This window comes from Aplysia californica, unplaced genomic scaffold (genome assembly GCF_000002075.1).
Source record: "Aplysia californica isolate F4 #8 unplaced genomic scaffold, AplCal3.0 scaffold00196, whole genome shotgun sequence".
In the NCBI taxonomy this organism is placed as follows: domain Eukaryota; kingdom Metazoa; phylum Mollusca; class Gastropoda; order Aplysiida; family Aplysiidae; genus Aplysia; species Aplysia californica.
In genome coordinates this window covers 286269-306674 of record NW_004797466.1, presented here as the reverse complement: position 1 = coordinate 306674, position 20406 = coordinate 286269, and the positions used below count along the sequence as shown (strand labels likewise).

Genomic DNA, 20406 nt, shown 5'->3' with positions numbered 1-20406 from the left:
GAGAGAGAGAGAGAGAGAGAGAGAGAGAGAGAGAGAGAGAGAGAGAGAAATAAGACAACAAACGTAATATTTTTGGGGAATCACTGTATGAGGGCGGCTGGTAAAGAATGGGGTATTGTGAGGGGGGATGGAGGAGGAGGGGGAGGGGAGAGGGGGAAGGAGGCGGATGTCCCGCTTTATGATAGGAATTGTGTAAGAGTAAATTAGATGAAATATTTTTCACATTAAAGTCTCGTAACCAAGAGTGTTATAATAAATTAGTAAAAAAATTTACAGAGTCCAGAAAAGCACGTTTCATTTGCATAAATTTACTTTCAAGTTAGTTTTTTTTTTAACGCATGGTAGCATGACGGCAGGCCAGATGAACTGACTTCGCAGGTAGTTGTTCTGTGACTCCTGCTCTTGGGCGTGAATCGTTATTTCTTTTACCGACGGAGCGTCACTCTTGATTTTATAAATTGTACTTTTGACATCGACGAGGGGGCTTTCGTGATCAAGAGGTACGGTGTTCACCTCTTATTCAATAGGTCCCATGTTCAAAACCTGGGAGCGACGGAATATTTTCAGCGCTAAAAGTTTCTCCTTTCACATTTCCGTAGTCGTCTGTAATCTGCTTTCGTCTCCACTTTCTGCCCCAACCCCCTTTGCCCCCCTTCTCGGGGCTCCTGGCTCTTTCTGCTGCCTTTCTATTCTTACTCCTTGGCTCTTTCTTATTGCTGTCTTTAAGCCACACCCCCTGATCTTTGGGTAGGTAAGATCTAACACCTAGCCTTCTCAGATAAGGGTGAAATATCTCAGAGGTCCCGTGTGCAAGTTGCGCACGTAAAAGTTCCCTTGGTGGTCCTAAAATCGAAAAGATTAGGCTTCGGTCGCCACCCGGGCAAAATTCAACATTAATTCCTACCAAACTGAAATTGCGTAATGTGTCCCGCGCGCTCATATGACCTTTTGCAGTTGCGAATGCCGTAAAACACTTACCAGAAAAAAGGCAATGACGCTGTCAACTTTTACATAATGATTTTGGAACCAGTGTCCAATAAGCATAATAATATTACAGAGACACCGAGGACCAAGCTGGTGATTGATTCCCCTAGGCCCTGTGAGTTCACCTTCGAAAGAACTTATTTCTGTTCCAACAGGGCGTTGAGTTGAAGCAAGACAACCAACAACAAAATTTCACAACATTTACTCGTAAGTAATGTCAACTTCAGATAAAGCCAGTGAATTGGGCTTGACTACAAAAACGCTGGTGTTTCCAATGGGAATGCTTTCGGGGATTTTAAGGGTCTTCTGCGTCGTGCCAGATATTGTGGTCTGAAAAAAGAATAGGAATCTTGTTGTAGAAACAGGGTGAAAAGAAGTTAGAATACTGCTGCTGATGCTATTTTGTTGTTGTTGTTGTTGTTGTTGTTGTTGTTGTTGTTGTTGTTGTTGTTGTTGTTGTTGTAGTTGTTTTTTGTTGTTGTTGTTGTTGTTGTTGTTGTTGTTGTTGTTGAGGTTGTTGGTCATATAATTGTATGTCTATACATACACACTCATATACAGGTATAAAGGAAAGAAGGATAAAAAGAAACCCGCTGGGAAGTCTTTTCCTCATCTAGCTCAATCTATGTGGAACCCTCTCACAGAACAGTTGAAAGATGCGCCGTCGGCAGTAAAAATTAAGATTCATTTTTAAACATACCTCATAAAATGCCATCTTTATAGCTAGTCCTTCTCATTCAAAGTACTTCTCTTTTCATAATATGCTGCGCATACAGTTATCGATTGTGCTGGAATAGTATGAACGTCCGCTTAGGTTAGAGTTGATTTAGAAAGCGTATGCATGTTCATGTACATGTATAGCATGTTCATGTACATGTATATTGTGTTAACTTTACAAGTTCTTGAAATCAAGCAGTCGTCGTTTGGAAAAGTGGTTTTATTCAAAGGTGCAAGTTTTCAAATATTTTGAAAAATTGTTGTGAATGAGCTCATATTTTTTATATAAAGAACGAAATGAAAACAACATTAAAATATTAAGAGTGATTGGGCAGCCGTTATCTATTTATTGAAATGACCTGGAGCAACATATACCAGGACTGCTTAATGTATTTTAAATTTATAGATTGTAATGCCATCAGAGAGAAAAAATATTGCAAAACAAAACAAAACAAAAACAATATAAAACAATCTTGTATTTTCCCTTATATGCGGGGGTGGGGGGGGTTGTAAAAGAGGGGGGGCGCTATAATATTGGTGGGCGCGCGAGAAGAGTCTATATTCTCCTCTCAAAAATTAAAATATCCGGAGCCCCACAAAACAATTATCAAATCAATATCACAAAAATAGCTGGCGTAAGTTTTACTTTATCGCGCGCGCAAAAAATAAAAATAATAAAGAAATGTTTCACACCACCTGGAGAAACATTAAAGATTAAAGCCACAGCGGTGCGCGCACTTAATACACACATATACATTATATATATATATATATATATATATATATATATATATATATATATATAGATATATATATATATATATATATACATATATATATTTATATTTATGCATATATATATATTTATATATATATATATATATATAATTTAAATACATGTATATTACATATTGTAGCGACAGCATACATACAGGCTTACGCACACACACATACACACACACACACACACACACACACACACACACACACACGCACACACACACGCACACACACACACACACACACACACACACACACATACGTACAAATAGTATCTACACACACAACGACATCGGGCTAACTGCTAAGTTGGTATCACCGGGGAGTGAGTCATCGCTCACTGTTGTAAGTGTGTTGTCTTTTTCATTCTATTCCTTCATTACAGCTTTGTCTTACGATGTAGAAAGTTATGTTGGTGTTATTTCCTTCGCTCTACAATATATACATGCATATATATCTATAAATATATACACACACTGAAAGATATGCATGCCGAAAGACTGAGCGCACTCAAGAGCTATTGCCAATTCAACGCTGAAAGTAGACTGGAAGCTGATTAAGGTAGGGTGTCCACCAAAGCAGAACGGTCCTATTTTTTATCTGTTCGTATCCGGTATTCCCGAACAAGACAAAGGTTTAGGAACCCAAGAAGGGACTATCAATCCATGGATTGTTTTTGAAAAAGTATAATTGTTAATGTGTTTTTAAACAAGAGGTTTACGCGTAGACTCTCTTGATTTTGAGGAACTCATTACAAAAATAACATTAGATTTTTCATAGGAACTTATAATAAAAACTTCTTTTTTATCCCTGACTAGATTTAGGCCTATGCTGTCGTAAGCAGACAACACGCCTTTTTTCATTTTGGCGCCATTTTTTTTTTTTTTTTTTTTTTTGCTTTGCTAAATTGAAAGACTGATCAGTTACCCAATTTGTTTGAGGAAAACAAATCAAAATGAAACTGTGACTATTTTTTAAATATATCAAAATTCGAATTTCGGAGTGACTCTATTTTCAAATCATTACGCTGACAGCGCAGCTTACGGCAGTGTGGCTGATAAGTCACCACGCGACGAGACTAAGCGGCATTCCAACCGACCCATCTTTTTTCAGGAAGAGGACTTGTAGTTTTAGTGGACACATATACATACAAGAGGAATTCTCACTAATTGCTGAGGAAACAAAACGGTGCTCTACTTCATCTACTGTTCCCAAATGATGGGCGACTTTTTGGTTGGTTAGTTTCTGGTTTGATGGATAGGGGACTATCGTTGTGCTTTCCAGAAGACACCGTGAGGCTAAAATCCTGGATATAAAATCGAGGAGAGTAAAAGCTTCCAGAGACTGAACATTCCAAGCCAATAGCTGTAAAAGTTGTTGGGTTGTTGTTGTTTTTTGGTGACATTTCACAACTTCCAACACTTTAATTTTTTAATCCACCCTCGTATCACTGTTGAAACACCGTTTGTAGGAAGATAGAGTGATGTCATCAGGAATATCCCCATTTTAAAACAAAATTGTTGGAAAAGAGTACTCACCGAAAATGTTTGGTCATGTTTATGTATGTGAATACATAGGTCTACCAAGTTATTTATATCATCGAAAGGAAAATCCATTTCTTGTGAGAATGATAATTCCTCTTCCCCAGGTTGTCTTGTTGAAAATGTGAGTTTCTCGCCAGAATTAGATTGTCTGGCCCTGCCTGGAATGAAAATCAGCCCGTCTGTTGTTACGCCATAGAATTTCACGATCATCCTGAAATAATTCCAGATGACGAAGAACTTTACAACTTTGAGGAAGCAGTTGCGCGTTGTTTAGTGCGTGTTTTTTTGTTGTCGTTGTTGTCGTTGTTATGCTGTTTTTGTTGCTGTTGCTGTTGTTGTTGTCGCTGTTGTCGTTGTTGTTTTTGTTGCTGTAGTTGTTGTTGTTGTTACTGTTACTGCTGTTGTTGCTGTTGTTGCTGTTGTTGTTGTCTTTGTTCTCATTGTTGTTGATGTTGTTGTTTTTTGTTGTCGTTTTTTTTTTGTTCTTGTTGGTAGTAGTAGTAGTGGTGATGTGGTGATGGTCGTGTTGTTGTTGTTGTTGTTGTTGTTGTTGTTTCTGCGGTAATCGTTTCTAAGCTGTTTTACCATACATTGCGAGTGCAAAGAGGCCTTCTACTGGTTTCTCTTAAAATAATTATTTCCTCCCCTCCGCCCGTCGTACAGGCAGGCAGCCGTCTTATGACAGAAAAAAGTATATGCTGAAAATGAAACTTTGCAAGAAAGGCAAAAAATTAACTTTTTGTGTGTTTCAAAATAACTGAAATTTATTCGATCTGATTTGTCTATGTCAATATCCATTGGCCAGCCTAACCCTTGTCTGATTTGCTGAGGTATACAGTAAATAGTTATGGGGTAAATGATTACAATTTCTCTTTTCATAACAATATCGATATGTAATTAGGCCACAACGCATATTTTCAAAAGTCCAAAATTTCCTAAACTTTAATTGTACAGCCATAAAACCAAGATAGAAAGACGCGCCATGAAAAGGGCTCTCTCCCCTGTAATAAAAACGCTACTTGACTCAATTACCCATATGTGAGGCATCTTGGTGAAATCAGGCGCTCGTCAAAATTTAAAAAATCGAGAAATCGGCATTTTTCGGCCAGTTTGGACATTTTTTCGAATTTTTGTTTTATGACTCAACATCTTGTATGTCCTTTCAAAAACACTTTTATCTGTGGATTTTATTGAAAAACGTTGATTAAGGGTTAAAAAATTTTTAATTTGCAGTTTCCAAAGACTCTTAAGCTATGTAAGTCACCAAACTTTGGCGACATTTTCTCTCTAATTTTTATTCTAAAACCAAGTGACCCCACCTCCTTCAATCGCAAAAATCGCGACTTTCATTCCAGATAAATGGACGTTTATCTCTTCGAAAGCAGGGGGCAAATGAATTACCTTTAAGATAATATCAATAGCTCCACATGCCTGAAAATTGATGAGCGCCTGATTCCACTACGTCGTGACACACACACATTATATATAAATTTTTTTTCATAAGGCGGTAGAGGGGACTAAGAGCACCGCCCTCCTACATTGTATCGAGCGGGGAGGTTGGAGGGCGCCACTGGTATGTCCTACTACTTCGGTGTCTGTCTTAATTTTCCCCAGAACCAAATGATCATTGTTATGTGGAGGTGTTTCTTTTCACTTAAAGAAAAACACATTTTTTGAAAACCCCTACATTGTGACAACAAGGGCAGGGAGAACATCAGCAATAGAAAAGCGGGTTACATATGAACGAGTTCATGATCATGACTTATAAGCACCTTCGGTCCGACATACGAAACGTTCCTTTTACACACCCTACCACCTTGTTGACGAACAGTTCTCGGTACACCGGGTAAAGCGTCGTCCCGTGCACTATCTGGGAAGGAGGGGTGGTGGATGGGGGGTGGAGAATATAAAAAAGAAAATACATTTTCATCACCAACAAGTATTGAAAGCACTAGCCAAAGAAGAATCGTGTCATGTTATAATATTATGAGGAAGTACCTTTCTGTCTTTTCCCTGTCCCGAATAGCCTTCGCATAGGCCACTCCTGTCAAGATAAACTAGAGCCCCCAGTTTGTCTTTCAGTCTGTCATTCAGTCTGTCTTTCAGTCTGTCTTTCAGTCTGTTTGTCAGTCTGTTTGTTAGTCTGTCTGTGAATCTGTCTGTCTGTCTGTCTGTCTGTCTATCTGTCTCTCCTCCCCCCTCCCACTTCTCTCCTTCTCTCTCTCTATCTCTCTCTCTCTCTCTCTCTCTCTCTCTCTCTCTCTCTCTCTCTCTCTCTTGCCAATTCCCAAGGATTTTAAGATACGGATCCTTTGAGCCTGTTGCAAATAAGATTTCTGCTTACAAAATTTATTATAGGAAGTTGTGAGAGAGAATGGTTGGTTAAGTGTGTTGCCATTATGGTGTCAATATGAAGTGAGATCATCACAAGAGGTAGCGACGTCTGCTTAAAAAGTCATGTCTCATGAGTTAATGTTTCCCATTTTCCGTTCCAAAAAGATTAAAAGTACTGTGCTGTGATTCCTATAATGAATCGTAATGCCCAAGAACAAGGTGCTACTGACAGATATTAAGGATATTGTCTCAAGAGGACTGAGCCGTCAAAGAGAATGTAACAGGAAAAAACTTTGTATGAGCAATTTCTTAGAAATGGGTGTTTTAAACTGGCATGAACAAGTGAATCGTTTAACATAAACAGTTGGTGAAAGGAGGTAAATGCGTAAGGGATGAATGAGGCATTTTCGTGGTTATTTACAATGGTGTGGCCCCCTGAAGGATCACATTACTTTCCAATTATTGTATTGGCAGGCTCTTTCATTCAATGTTATCATTAAAATGTTTACCCCCTCCCTCCTCCCTCAACCAAGCCAGAGTATACGCCTTGTATCATGTTCGGTGTGAGAGGCATACCACTATCATAATGTCTTGAACAAATTGTGCTTCTACCAATCGCCAAGTACTCATTTGTAGCTTCATGAGTTGAGTATTGAGAAACATATAAGTAGCTTACTTTTTAAGGACACAGTACCTTACCAGAAGAAGTCTTCTTTTATTAATTGATTAATCACTTAGTTTATTTACATGTATTCGTTTAATTCGATTTAGCGAATTGTTCCCGCATGTCGAAGACAGTATAATAAAAATAAGTAAGGGAGCGTCAAAAGCAGGCAAAGCGGAGCGACGACAAGCAGAGAGGAGATGGCAGGCACAAGGACGCACCGTGCACAGGGACATCTATAGACAACTTCACAGGAAAGTCAAAGAACTCATAGTCGTAGCGAAACGTTCCTTTTACAATAACATTATATCAAAGTCAAAAACATATAAAAGTCTCTTTCACCTTGTTCATTCACTTTGTGGAAAATCTAAATCTGCTTCTATTCCTTGTGCTTCTCCCACAGGAGAGTTAGCAAATAACTTTGGAACATTCTTTGCGGGGAAAAAAATGCTACAATAAAAGACACGTTAGATAAGCACAGTTCATCTGCATCTGAATCCGAGGAGTTCCACGAGGACCTCCTATGTAATTTTAAACCTGTTTCACAGGACACAGTGAAAGAGATCGTAATGTAATCACCGCCGAAGTCCTTCTGCCTTGACTCTATCCTGACACTTTTATTAGTCAACCATCTTGACGTTGTTATTGCTGTTGTAACAGCTATTATTAATGATTCACTCCTTTCAGGAACAATGCCTTCGTGTTTTAAGCACGCAGTCGTAACATCTCTACTAAAGAAGCAGTCGTTATCTCCGCATGAGTTTAAGAACTATATGCCGGTCTCTAACCTACCTTTTGTGTCTAAAATCTTACAAAAAGTTGTTCAAATTCAATTAAGAGCGCATCTTTAAGAAAATGATCTTTTAGAATGTTATCAGTCGGCCTACAGAGCATTTCATAACACAGAGACTGCATTTTAAAAAGTCCAGAATGACCTCCTTTGTGGAGCAGACAAAAGCAAAGTGTCTGTTCTTGCCTTACTCGATCTAAGTGCTGCATTTGATACCATCGATCATTCAATTTTGATCAGGAGGTTAGACCATAGCTTTGGCGAATCTGGGACTGTTCTTGAATGGTTTTTAGTTCTGTTTGTTTAATCGTACACAGTCTGTACTTGTAAATGGTGAAATGTCATCCATTTTCAGCTTGCAATTTGGCGTGCCCCAAGGGTCCGTGCTCGGACCACTCTTATGCACACATACAAAACTCTTAGATTAAATAATTAGGAAGCACATCGTTAACTACCACATGTTCGCGGACGACACTCAGCTGTACAAGTCTGTTTTACCAACACATTTCAATTGTATAGTTACCAGCATGGAAAAATATATTGTGAAGGTAAAAAAATGGATGATATCAAAATGAATGATGATAAGACCGAAGTTCTGTTTTGCAATGCCAAACCAGGGATATTGCTTTGCAATTTTGACCATATATGTATTGGGAATGATAACATCTTTTTCACAGATAAAGCGAAAAATCTAGGCGTTTATTTTGACTGCAAACTCTCTATTCACCATCATATAAACCATCTATGTAAGGTAATTTATTTAGAACTACACAGAATAGGACAAATGTCGACATATTTTAGAGTTGATTCCATCAAAACCCTCATCTCTTCTTTTGTCCTTTCACGTCTTGTCTACTGTAATTCTTTGTATGGAGGCCTTCCCACTGAAACTTTAAATATATTACAGCGACCCCAGAACCAAGCTGCTCGCAAAAAGAGCACATAACACCAATGCTAATTCAACTACATTGGCTCCCGGTGAAAGCACTAACTCAGTACAAAATAATTATTCTTTGTTTTAAGTGTGTCTACAACATTGCACCATCATACCTTTGTGACATGGTCTTTTTGACATATCTTTGTGACATGGTCATCGAATATATACCATCTCGGCCTTTAAAATCGACGACGAAAAGACTTTAAAGACCTGTCCAAAGTAAAAGTCAGACACTCGGAGGGAGAGCTTTTTCACTCCACGCCCCCTCCCTGTGGAAAGCTTTACCAGCTCATCTACGAGAGTCCACCACTTTATCAAAATTTAAATCAGCACTTAAAACGCATTTGCTTCAGTCCAGCTTCAATCTGTAATTTCTGACATTCCCATTACAAATATTATTATGTTCTCTCAGTATCTATTATGTTCTCTCAGTATCGTTTATTCATGTTGTTCTGTACTGTAAGAATTTATGACTGTGTGAATTCATCAATGTGTGCGAGGGTGTCTGGGTAAGCTTTGTGGGGTTGTCTTTACTCAAGGATGTACTGGGGAGAGAGAGAGAGAGAGAGAGAGAGAGAGAGAGAGAGAGAGAGAGAGAGAGAGAGAAAGAAAGAAGGAAAGAAAGAGAGAGAGAGAGAGAGAGAGAGAGAGAGAGAGAGAGAGAGAGAGAGAGAGAGAGAGAGAGAGAGAGAGAGAGAGAGAGAGAGAGAGAGAGAGAGAGAGAGAAAGAGGATTAATATTATGAGCTGTGCGCTGCATATGTTCTTTATATTATTGTACAGCGCATTGAACACTTATTTGTGGAAATGCGCTATGTAAATGTAATTTATCATTATTATTATTATTATTATTATTATTATTATTATTATTATTATTATTATTATTATTATTATTATTATTATTATTATTAAAAACATAACCAACTTACTGGCTCTGTGTAGACCCACCGAGTCTGACCACATAAAACTCCATCGGGCATGTCCCATGTAGGCAATGCAAGGCCAGCCTTGAGCTCACAACTGAAAATCGTATTAGGATAGAGAGCTGTGAAGTCTGTATCACATGAGTATGTAGCCTTTCTTGCAAATAGATCTCTTCCACTTCTCAGAAGTAAGAGCGATCCGTTTCTGATTGGTTGTTGTGGGTCGCACGACTCACAGGTTACATTTACCACTGTCCAGTTTCCGGATGAAGAGCAGGTTGAAGAGTTCAGGAATCCGATGGCAAACAGAGGGGACTCACAAGAATAAGAAGCTGTTGACTCGTACGTTGTACCTGTTATCTGCACGTTGGAGATTTCGGAAATGTTAGAATATAGTTAGATTTTGTGAAATATTTGATAGAAACAAGGCAATTTACAAAAGCCCTTAAATTAACCCAAAATTTCCAACAACTGTATTACAAAAGGTATGGCTATGAAAACTAACTTCTATCCCGTTTGCCTTTATTTTTTCCGTGAGAGCTAGATCTAGATAGATGGAGATATAGTCATGCGACAATCTTCCGTCCGCGGGAATCGGCTTTCTGCGTCTGGGCAAAGACCACACCTTTACAATAGAAACACAATGGTATTGTATTTTTTTTTTTATTGAAGGAACATTACGCACAAAGAAACAGGTACGAGACAACATCTATAATGGCATGTCTTGATTAGAAAAAACAACACAATAGTCAGAAATAACGAACACATTGTATAGGAAAAAATCTGATATCTGACTGTGGCGTTCCCCAACCATCGTGCAAATCACTGCAAACCACTTGTGACTCGAGTAAATTTATCTTCGATTCTGTAAGGTTATAGTGCAAAAAGGAGGAGGGGAAGGGGGGAATTGTCATCTAAAAGCAAAAATATCGGGACTCAATTAATGCAATTTGGAAATGGACATTACATTGAATGTCTTGCCTTTTTACACATTTTATGCGTTTAAACCCATGTCATACCACACAGCTTTTGACCATACTAAAAGAAAAGGTCAGTTCCAGCGTATTTGAAACTTCTATCAAAATCTGTTTCTTAATCAGATCAGCAACGATATCACACTTCTGAGATCAATCTTCGGCCACAACCATTAATCAAACTAAAGAAAACACAATGCCTTTTTAAAAACTCTAATCTTACACTTACATCGACCACAGCATGCTCCACAAACGGAGGCTCTCCGCAGTCTATGGGTAGACAGCCAATGATGTTCATATTCCAGCCTCCTTCGTCAACAGAGCAGGATGAAGTGTGGACAATGTTTGTCGTTCCTGGTACGACGTGACCTTCAAAACACTTATACTCAGCAACTGCACGTGTATTTGGGTTGGCCTTGTCACTGTTTTCAGCGACAGAATGATTAACAAGCTGTGCGTTTTCAAGCGCTGGAACATCAGCACAGCTAGTCCAACGACAGTAAATCCTTTCCTTTGACCACTTTTTGCTTGGTAGGCAAGTTCGAGTCTGCGATGTTCTCTTCGATACGAAGCCTGGATTACATTCATAGGTCGCTGTGGACCCTACTGTAACAGACGTCCATCTTATTGATGTGTTGGCCACTGGCGGGGGGTTTTCACAGACATCGTCGTCGCAAACCATATCAACCGGTGACCATGCCCCGTTGTCGGAACATGTCAGGAATACTGCACTCCCAACCTTTCCATTTTCACAGGCGTATCCTGCAAAATACCCACCTGAGTTGTAACCAGTAGTAATTAAAGCGCCTTTAGGCACTCGGGGAGGATGGAGACACTCAGTCGCCAAACACCTTATCGTGTCAACACCTTGCCAGTTTCCGGTTTCGCTACACTTTGCTGACCCGTTGTCGTACATAACGTAAGGTTGGTCACATGTATACGTCACTGTACTAGAAAACATAGTGTCTTCAAAGCTTTTGGTGCTCCTCGGAATGTGCGGTGGGTGGCCACAATCAACGACCGTGCAGTTAAGTACGCCGTCATCCTGGGTCTTCCATTCTCCGTCCTGGCTGCAAGTTCTAGATATGTATGTCAAGTTTGACAAAGAGATGAAACCTGGTTTGCAAGTGTAGTTGGCTTTAGAATTCAGCGTTGTGTCCGTGTAGACAATGACTGTATTTTCTTCTTCAGGGGGCGCGTTGCAGTCGATAAGTCCACATACAATATTGTCATCCGACCATGTCCCATTTTCTAAACAATGTCTGAAAAAGAAAGCGCTTGTGTAAACACATTGGTCACTCATTCTAATGTTTGGAGCTGTACAAATATTAACCTCTCTGTGTAGATGTACTTGCCTGTATTCTCTAAAACCACTACTCTGCGCATTTAATTTTTTACTAGTTTACAGGGGTATATAAGGAGATGTCTTTGCGGTGAGTTTTTTTTTAGAACGTTGTGAGGAGGGGGGTGGAATTGTTTACAAGTTTATAGTAGATAATTTGTGTTTATCTTAATAGATGTAAATACTTATGAGCTCAAGTATCATCATGGTGTGTGGGTGTTGTTGGTGTTTATCATAAGAGTGATGACATATCAAAGGTCTCAGCAAAAACTCACCTCGATAATATCGGTGGCAAATGTCATGATGGCGAGAGTAAAGATATGATTGGCAGCATAGGTTGTATTCATAGAGAAGAAAAACAATATGAGACCATGTTTCTTACTTAGTTTGGGACGTTGTTTTCATCTTGAAACCTGGATGACATTCGTAGATTGCCTCAAGTCCAACAATACCATTAATGACGCTGGCGTCGGCATTTGAGACTTCGAGAGCGGCCCCACATCTTACCGGTACACATTTCACAGGCTCTGTACTCCATCCTTCACTGGAGCATGTTTTTGTTGTAGCTTCAGGACTCTCCAGTCTGAAGCCAGTGTTGCATTGATAGCTCACAGTGTGCTGTCCATTGTTTAACGTAATTGTACGCACAGAGTACTCGACCACAGGCGCATCCCCACAGTTGATCGAGTTATTGGCGGTGTCACAAACGACTGGTGTATCGTCCCAACCATCCTCTGTACAAAGTTTGGAGTTGGAAGGAGTCGTGAGTGTTCGTCCAGGCTCACAGCTGTAGCTGACGTCATTTCCGAACAACGTTCCAGGGGTCACAATGCTCGCAACAGCGCCGTCGACTGTCGGGGGAACATCACACGTGACCATTGTGCATTTGACATCGCTACTGTCCGACCAAGACCCATCTGCCTTGCAGTCAATTGTATTGGAAGAGGAATTCAGGCGATGACCTTCTAAACAGGAGTAGCTCGCTGTGGACCCAACAGTCACGCCACTGAAGGAAACATTTGCGCCAAAGATATCAGGAGGATGTTGACACATTACTTCATCACATGCGACAGAGCTCAAGTTCCATTCACGTGCGTCATTGCAAAAAGCAACTCCTGAACCTTTTGAAAGTGTGGAAAGAAACGATTCATTCAAATACAGAGTGCTCCAAAAAATACAGTATGACTTTTTTCTGAATATCTGGTACAAAATTGGTACTAGAATGTTGTAATTGGAACAGGTATATAATTCATTCAAAAGGAATTTGTTTGGCATAAAATTCATAAAGAAGAAATTTATTTTCGAAAAAGGAAATGACTTGTTTTTTACGTGTTACGTAGAGCAAAACTATTCTGTGGAATTATTTAAGATGAATATCAGACAAATTCCTTTTGATTTCCAAATGTTGTTTGCAAATTTGAAACGCAAAACTTCAGTGTAGAAGAAACTATTTACAAACAAAGTTGTATAGGTACAGTTTTTTTATTACCCTGTATTAGCCAGTGCGCAAAGTAAAGAAGACAAAATATCCTCTTGTGAACCCTTTATAAGCATGACTGGAAAAAATTGAAGAGAAGAAAAGCCATGGAAGACAAAGCACAAACATTATGAATGGTCTGAACAGCTGGGCGACCAACAGCACAATGAACAGCATCTCATTCAAAAGAGCATCCAATGAGAGAAAGGGTGGAGAGCCATGACCGCGAATGTCTGCTTCAGACAAAACACGTGATGATAATGATGATGATGATGCTGATGATGATGATGATGATGATGATGATGATGATGATGATGATGATGATGATGATGATGATGATGATGATGATGATGATGATGATCCGTTTGCAGGCAAAAAGCTGACTAACTGTGAGTACACTTACATGATGTTGCTTTTTATGATTTCCAAAGAAAATCAGTCATTAGTATTTTTAATTCTAATTCTAATAGCAACTTTTTAAACGCCCTCATCGACACTATTTGTGGAAAAAGCTCACATCTCTGTGTGAATCGGCGAAGAACGTAACCTTTATACCACAGATTAAAAACATCTTATACATACCACTAATAAATGAGTCAGAGTACATTATAAACATACATTTGACCGTAATTCAATTACAATACGAAGTCTGTCCAAGAGGTTAGTTTCCTTGTTCCGTAAAATCAACTATTTTTCTATTTTATTTTACAGACATAAAATTATGTACATATCTGCAGAAGTATGTTTTCTTTTCAACATAATAACCTTTTATCTCAATGCACTGTTTCATCCAATGTAACCTGCGATCAAACACATTAAACATGAAAGCTTTGGCCACAGTCCTTAGAGCAGAATTTAATTTGTTTCGAGCACAATTTCTTCCTCGTCCTTACTTCACTGTCTCCCTTTGTCCTTCTTTGATTTTGGAGTAGAAACGGAAGTCGCATGGATCAAAGGAACAACTTTATAAAGATGAATCATAACAAATGGTGAAACATGGTTGTATTCATGTGACCCAGAATTTAAAAGACAATCAGGACAATGAAGAAACACAGGATCACCACGACCCACAGAAAGCTCGACGCTAGCAAAGTCTTTGAGAATGATGCACATCATGTTTTTCGATCACAAATGTGTGGTTTTAAACTGGGTGGTTCCCATTGGCACAACAGCTTATGCTTACTATTACATGATGGTTCTTAGAACAAAACTGGGACCAGCAATCAGTAGACCGGCTGGGTCTTTTTGAGCAAGGTGTTGCCTTCCAACATTACAACATGTCTGTGCACACTGCTCAAATATCACCAATCTCCTGGACTCGTGGCAGAGGGAAATTCTTGAACATCCCCGCTATGCCCAAGACTTAGCACCATGCAACTTTTATTTCGTCCTCCAAATCAAAGAACAACTAAGAGGTGGGGGCGATTTGAAGACAAAGAAGACGTGCCATGAAAATGCTCTAAGGCCTCTGGTCGAAGCGGACTTGGTCACCAAGTTGGGTGACTTGCGATGTCGGATAAAAGAGTGTACTGAGATCGACCTTTCTTATGTTGAATGGAAAACATGTTCAACATTTTTATGTTTTTAAAATAAAAATGGTTGATTTTATAGTACAGGGAAATCTACCTCTGGGACAGACTCCGTAAATGCTAAATGTATCTTTCGATTATAATTTAATTAGAGTACATGGTATACATAGCATTGATCAATGTGCCATTGGTAGAAAATAAGTTAAAGCAGACGTTAAATATAATATTCGTTGTGAATGAGTTAGAGTGCACATTAAACATACCATTCATGACAAATCCCTGTTCGCATGTGTAAAGAGCTTTGTAGTCTGGCTCCCGTCCAATGAGAGAGCTTGTAGCATTAGGGCTCTCTGGAAAAGGTCCGCATGGGACAAGAATACATTCTAGTTCCATCGATGACCACTGTCCAGTGGACAAACAGACGCGTGACGAGTTAACAGATCTGTTCCAGGCAACAGCTGATTGTGTGCATGAGTACGTAACCTGTTAAGAGACATAGTGTAGCGCGGATACATTCAGTAAAGAGACACACAGGTAGGCCTATATATGACGATACATTCCCCATCAAGTTCTATGCATGATATTTATTCTCATAAAGTTAAGTTCAAGACACTAGCACAGTAGAGTTGTATACTCTTTTTGTAGCTGTCTCCTAAAACAGGGATTTCGAAATCACGTTTCATTCACAATAAGGAAGTCACTGTGATATACGAGAGAGAGAGAGAGAGAGAGAGAGAGAGAGAGAGAGAGAGAGAGAGAGAGAACTGTTCGTGATAAGCGAAGGGTTATACGAGCGCATATAGCAGAATAAATATCAAACTCAGACTTTTAAGAAATGCAACTACTTTTAAGTTTTGTTTTCTATTTAGGTCTTACAATCGATCCAAAGGAGGTGGCTGTGTAGTTCATGGCTGTGTTGGGTGAGAAAGGCGGGTCACCACAGAAAACTGGTGAGCAGGTAACATTGCCGTCGCTCCACAACCCGTCTTCACTGCACGTCCTGGTCGCAGCTGAAGTATTGGTGCTTTTATAACCCTGTGATCATAGATAGATAGATAGATAGATAGATAGATAGATAGATAGATAGATAGATAGATAGCAATGCAGTCCCATAGACTAAGGTTTACAACTGTCTTCAACACAAAAGCTTTTTGGCCTTACCTGGATACCTACAGATGTCATATCTAGCTCCAGATTGACCAATCATTCATTGCTTACGGTCGCTAGCTGCCGTCACAGACTCGGTCATGCTTTTGCCAGTCCACGCCTTCATGTTATTGGTCGACATTGCACTTTGTCCATCCTTAGCCATTATGCCCAACGTCTTGTCTTCATAATGTTCTGGTGGAATTTTTTATTACCAAAGTACTGTATTTTTCTACTTTTCATTTTGTTAAGCAGGGTTTGTCTTGTGCGGAGAAACTGGCACACCTCATTGTTAGTCTATTTTGCCTCTTAGCTAATTCTAGCCATTCTGCGGAAACACCTCATCTTAAACACAGATACTTTGTTTTCTTTTTTTCTTGTCAAAGTCCAGGTCTCAAAACCATGCAGGAAAAAGGGGAAGATGTAATGCTGCACTTATTTCTTCCTTCAAGGTAGAGATAATGGCCTTGGGGTTAAGAGTTTGTGCGTTTGGCTGGATGTAGTTTTCTTATTTGATTGCTGTTCTTAATATTTGTTTCATTTCACTTCTGCCACCAAAAGTTGGGGAGAGAGGACACAGCATTGTCTTATTCCTCTTGCTGTCAGTAGAAATTTTATATGATTCTGTTATCTTTCCCTCAATACCTGTCTCCTCCAAACACCCAACCAGCCCCTTATGTAGAGGATTCTGTCAAAAGGTTTTGAGTAATCAATAGAGCGGGCAAAGCGATCTTTTTGGACTTTAATATTTTTCTGTACCTCTATGTTCATGCAGAAGATTCCGTTTCTGGTGCCACTTCCAGATTTGAAACCAAGCTGTTCATCTCCAAAGTTTATTGTCAAATTTGCCTTTGATTTTCTCCAAATGATACAGATAGATAGGTAGAGAGAGAGGGGGGAAAGGAGAGAAAGAGAGAGGGGGGGAAAGGAGAGAAAGAGAGAGGGAGAGAGAGAGAGAGAGAGAGAGAGAGAGAGAGAGAGAGAGAGAGAGAGAGAAAGAGAGAGAGAGAGAGAGAGAGAGAGAGAGAGAGAGAAAGAGAGAGGGGGGAGAGGGAGATAGAAACGACACACGAGCACATACATCAACTCCAATATCCCTCTCCCAGCACACAAAAAAGAAAAAAAGGAAGAAAGAAATAACTTAGAGTAGGCCTTCCTGTCCCAAATATATCACGATTGTTGGTTTACCTGGTGACACAGGTATGTGGCTGTGCTGAGATAGGCGGTGGACGGGGCGGACACAGTAGCGTGTAGCACGTCAGGCGGAGGCCCACAGTCCACGATCGTGCAGGAGAAGCCAGCTTCCTTGGTGGAGGTCCAGGTTCCGGTCTTCTGACACACTGACGTGAAGCTGGGATTTGATCCAACGAAGCCTGGAACGTTTCAGTGTAAGTTTCAATTTTCTAAATGGTTGTAATGTACTACTTATGTCACCAATCAACATCCCCCAACCGCTACCTCAGAAAAAAAGGACACAAAAATTGTTTTTTCGAGGATATGTTGGCACCGACCTGTGTGACAAGTGTGCCTTGCTTGTCCTCCCAGAGTCCTGTGAAATGTCGTGTTGTCCATGTTTGACGGGGCGTTGTCTGAGGGTCTTAGGAGCACGTCGACCTCACCATTCTGTACTGGCTCGGGATCCCCACAAGACACGACTTCACAGCTGGCCGGAGGGCTTGACCACTCACCATTTGCTTGACAAGTGATGGCCATTGACGAAGATGATGAAGCCATGCCTTCGTAGCAACGGTAGATAACCTCTGACCCGTAGTATATAGTCGTATAAATGGCCTAGGGAGTATGGAAAGGGAAATTGTAGTGAAAAACCACGGCGAAATGTGTTTGAAATTTAACTTTCTTACAGATTATATCAACTATTTCGAAAGTAATATGGCTGAATTGACGAATTCTCTCAGATGCCATTGAAGAACTGAGTAATTGTGGGTTTTTTGGGTGGGGATGGGAGGAAGGGAGGGGGGAGCAGGGTGTACGAACATTATTTTCTTGTGTACATGCATGCCTTCTTTTTTATCCAGAGTCATGGTTTGACGTCATTACAATCCTCAAAACACCAAAAATGCTGCAAAGGAAATCCACTGAATATGTTCATTTATTTAAAAGAAGTTTAATACCCCTTAGTTCCCTAAAAGAGCTGTTAAAAATGGCGTGAGAAATGAAATTCAAACTTCGATTTACAACTCACATTCCCAAACGATACTGCTTCCCATACTGACAACAGTTTTTATACTCATACGCATGTGTGTAAATAAAAAAGGACTCCCAAATAGGATGTTTATTGACAGATGATATTGTTTTGGCTCAAAAACAGGGTGGGGGGCGTGTAAGGTTACGTTTGGAATGGTGGTTGCAGAAATAGAAAGTTACATGCGTAAGGAGAAAGACTCTCGTTCTGTCATACTTATGTTCAAAAGTTCAATATGTTTGCAAGAGAGAAAAGGTGGGGGGGGGGGGGATATCACTCCAGCATATCATGCAGGTGGTTTAAAGGCTTTACTATTAGGTTATTCCTCTTTCTTTTCTTTCCGTGTGTTCCTCCTGTTTGGGTCATCTTGCGTTTCGGCATCCTGAAATATCGTTTCAGTGAATTTCTCTTTACTCAAAATGAACTTACCCTGGCACCAGATACATCAGGCGGATTCTGGCACTCCGATAGTGTACACGTCATGTCAGGAGAGCTCCAGCGACGCGTGACGCGGTCACACACAGACCTGGGATTACTGCCCGACTGGACATGGCCGTCCTCACATGTATACTGCGCCGCAGAGAAGCCGTCTGAGGCAGCGATGGCGTTGGGCACGCTTGGGGCCACGTCGTCACATTCAGACAGTGCTAAATAAATCGGGGAGAACGTGAAAACGGCTTTTTAATGTTTACTCATCTTTCTTAGTTTAAATGTGTTGAGAAGGGTTTTTGTTTAATTATTGTTGCTTGCTTTAGCCATACTCTTTGCTCAGTGGCATCGCCATCTTTAGTTTGATCATCACGTCTGTGTGCTCAATATTAATAAGTTGAATCCCATTCCTGCTTTAAAAAAGTATTCATAATGATTTTGATGATGACCACAACAATGATAATGATACTACTACTACTACTACTACTACTACTACTACTACTACTACTACTACTACTACTACTACTACTACTACTACTACGACTACTGCTACTACTTTCACTTCCACTGCCACCATTACCACAACCACTACCACTGTCACAACCACTACCACTACCACTACTATCATTACTACTACTACTACTACTACTACTACTACTACTACTACTACTACTACTACTACTACTACTACTACTACTACTACTACTACTACTACTACTACTACTACTACTACTACTACTACTACTACTAATAATAATAATAATAATTATTATTATTATTATTATTATTATAATAATGATGATGATGATGATGATGATGATGATGATGATGATGATGATGATGATGATGATGATAATAGTAGTGGTAATAATAATATATTAATAATGAGTTAGCTATAATAGTAACAATAATAACGATAATGATTGTTGTGATGGTAAAATTGTGATGATTTTATCATTATCAATATATTACAATAACAGGCATATATGGTCATATCAAGAATGATAATCTTGATGACAGTGATAATTCTTTTTGTAGATTGTGACCAAAGGTGGGAGAAGGGAGGGCGGGGGGGGGGGGTAATTTAATTGTATGCACAAAACTATCCTAATTATCATTTTTGTACAATATATATCTGGAGCTTTGTAGGCTATCTATTTCGACGTCAAAATATAATGTTTTTACGCTATGTTCTATCAAAATAAGAGAGAGAAAGAAAGTGCACTCACTTTCTACAATCCCACATCGAGGTAAGGGTCCCCGTGGCACTGCATCCTACATCAGACTCAAACCACTTAGATTTTGGTCTAAAATATGTATGGAGTTTTGAAACAGACCATGAATTTCATCAAAAGTCCTTAAATCGTGCGCAATTCCACCCCCACTCCCATCCCCTTTAGCTATACCGAGTGGAGTCCATTACTTTTAAATGCGTAATGGACCCATGTTCATGCTAAATTTGTGTTTGTTTTGTTTTGTTTTGATATGATGATAATTTGAATATCTAGGATATATAATGACATCTGATGCCAAATGTTCCACAGAAATAAAAACAAAAAATTGCAATGGCTAAGGATGGTTTCAATAAAATGAGCCCAATTCTCAAAAATAGAAACATCTCAATGACTACCAAA

At 39.6% G+C, this 20406-nt stretch overlaps 2 protein-coding genes across 2 annotated transcripts; both read right to left on the bottom strand.

The window, feature by feature from the left end:
- Positions 1-1185: 1185 nt before the first annotated feature.
- Positions 1186-12290, bottom strand: LOC101848044 (sushi, von Willebrand factor type A, EGF and pentraxin domain-containing protein 1-like). Its single transcript, XM_013082840.1, has 4 exons — positions 12264-12290; positions 10876-11097; positions 9922-10032; positions 1186-1314 (listed from the first exon to the last, which is right to left on the bottom strand). Exons 1-4 carry the CDS (start codon positions 12288-12290, stop codon positions 1186-1188), a joined length of 489 nt encoding a protein of 162 aa, XP_012938294.1.
- LOC106011831 (sushi, von Willebrand factor type A, EGF and pentraxin domain-containing protein 1-like) lies at positions 12161-13400 on the bottom strand. Its single transcript, XM_013082845.2, has one exon. It carries the CDS (start codon positions 13270-13272, stop codon positions 12367-12369), a length of 906 nt encoding a protein of 301 aa, XP_012938299.2. The 5' UTR covers positions 13273-13400; the 3' UTR covers positions 12161-12366.
- Between the last annotated feature and the right edge of the window lie 7006 nt (positions 13401-20406).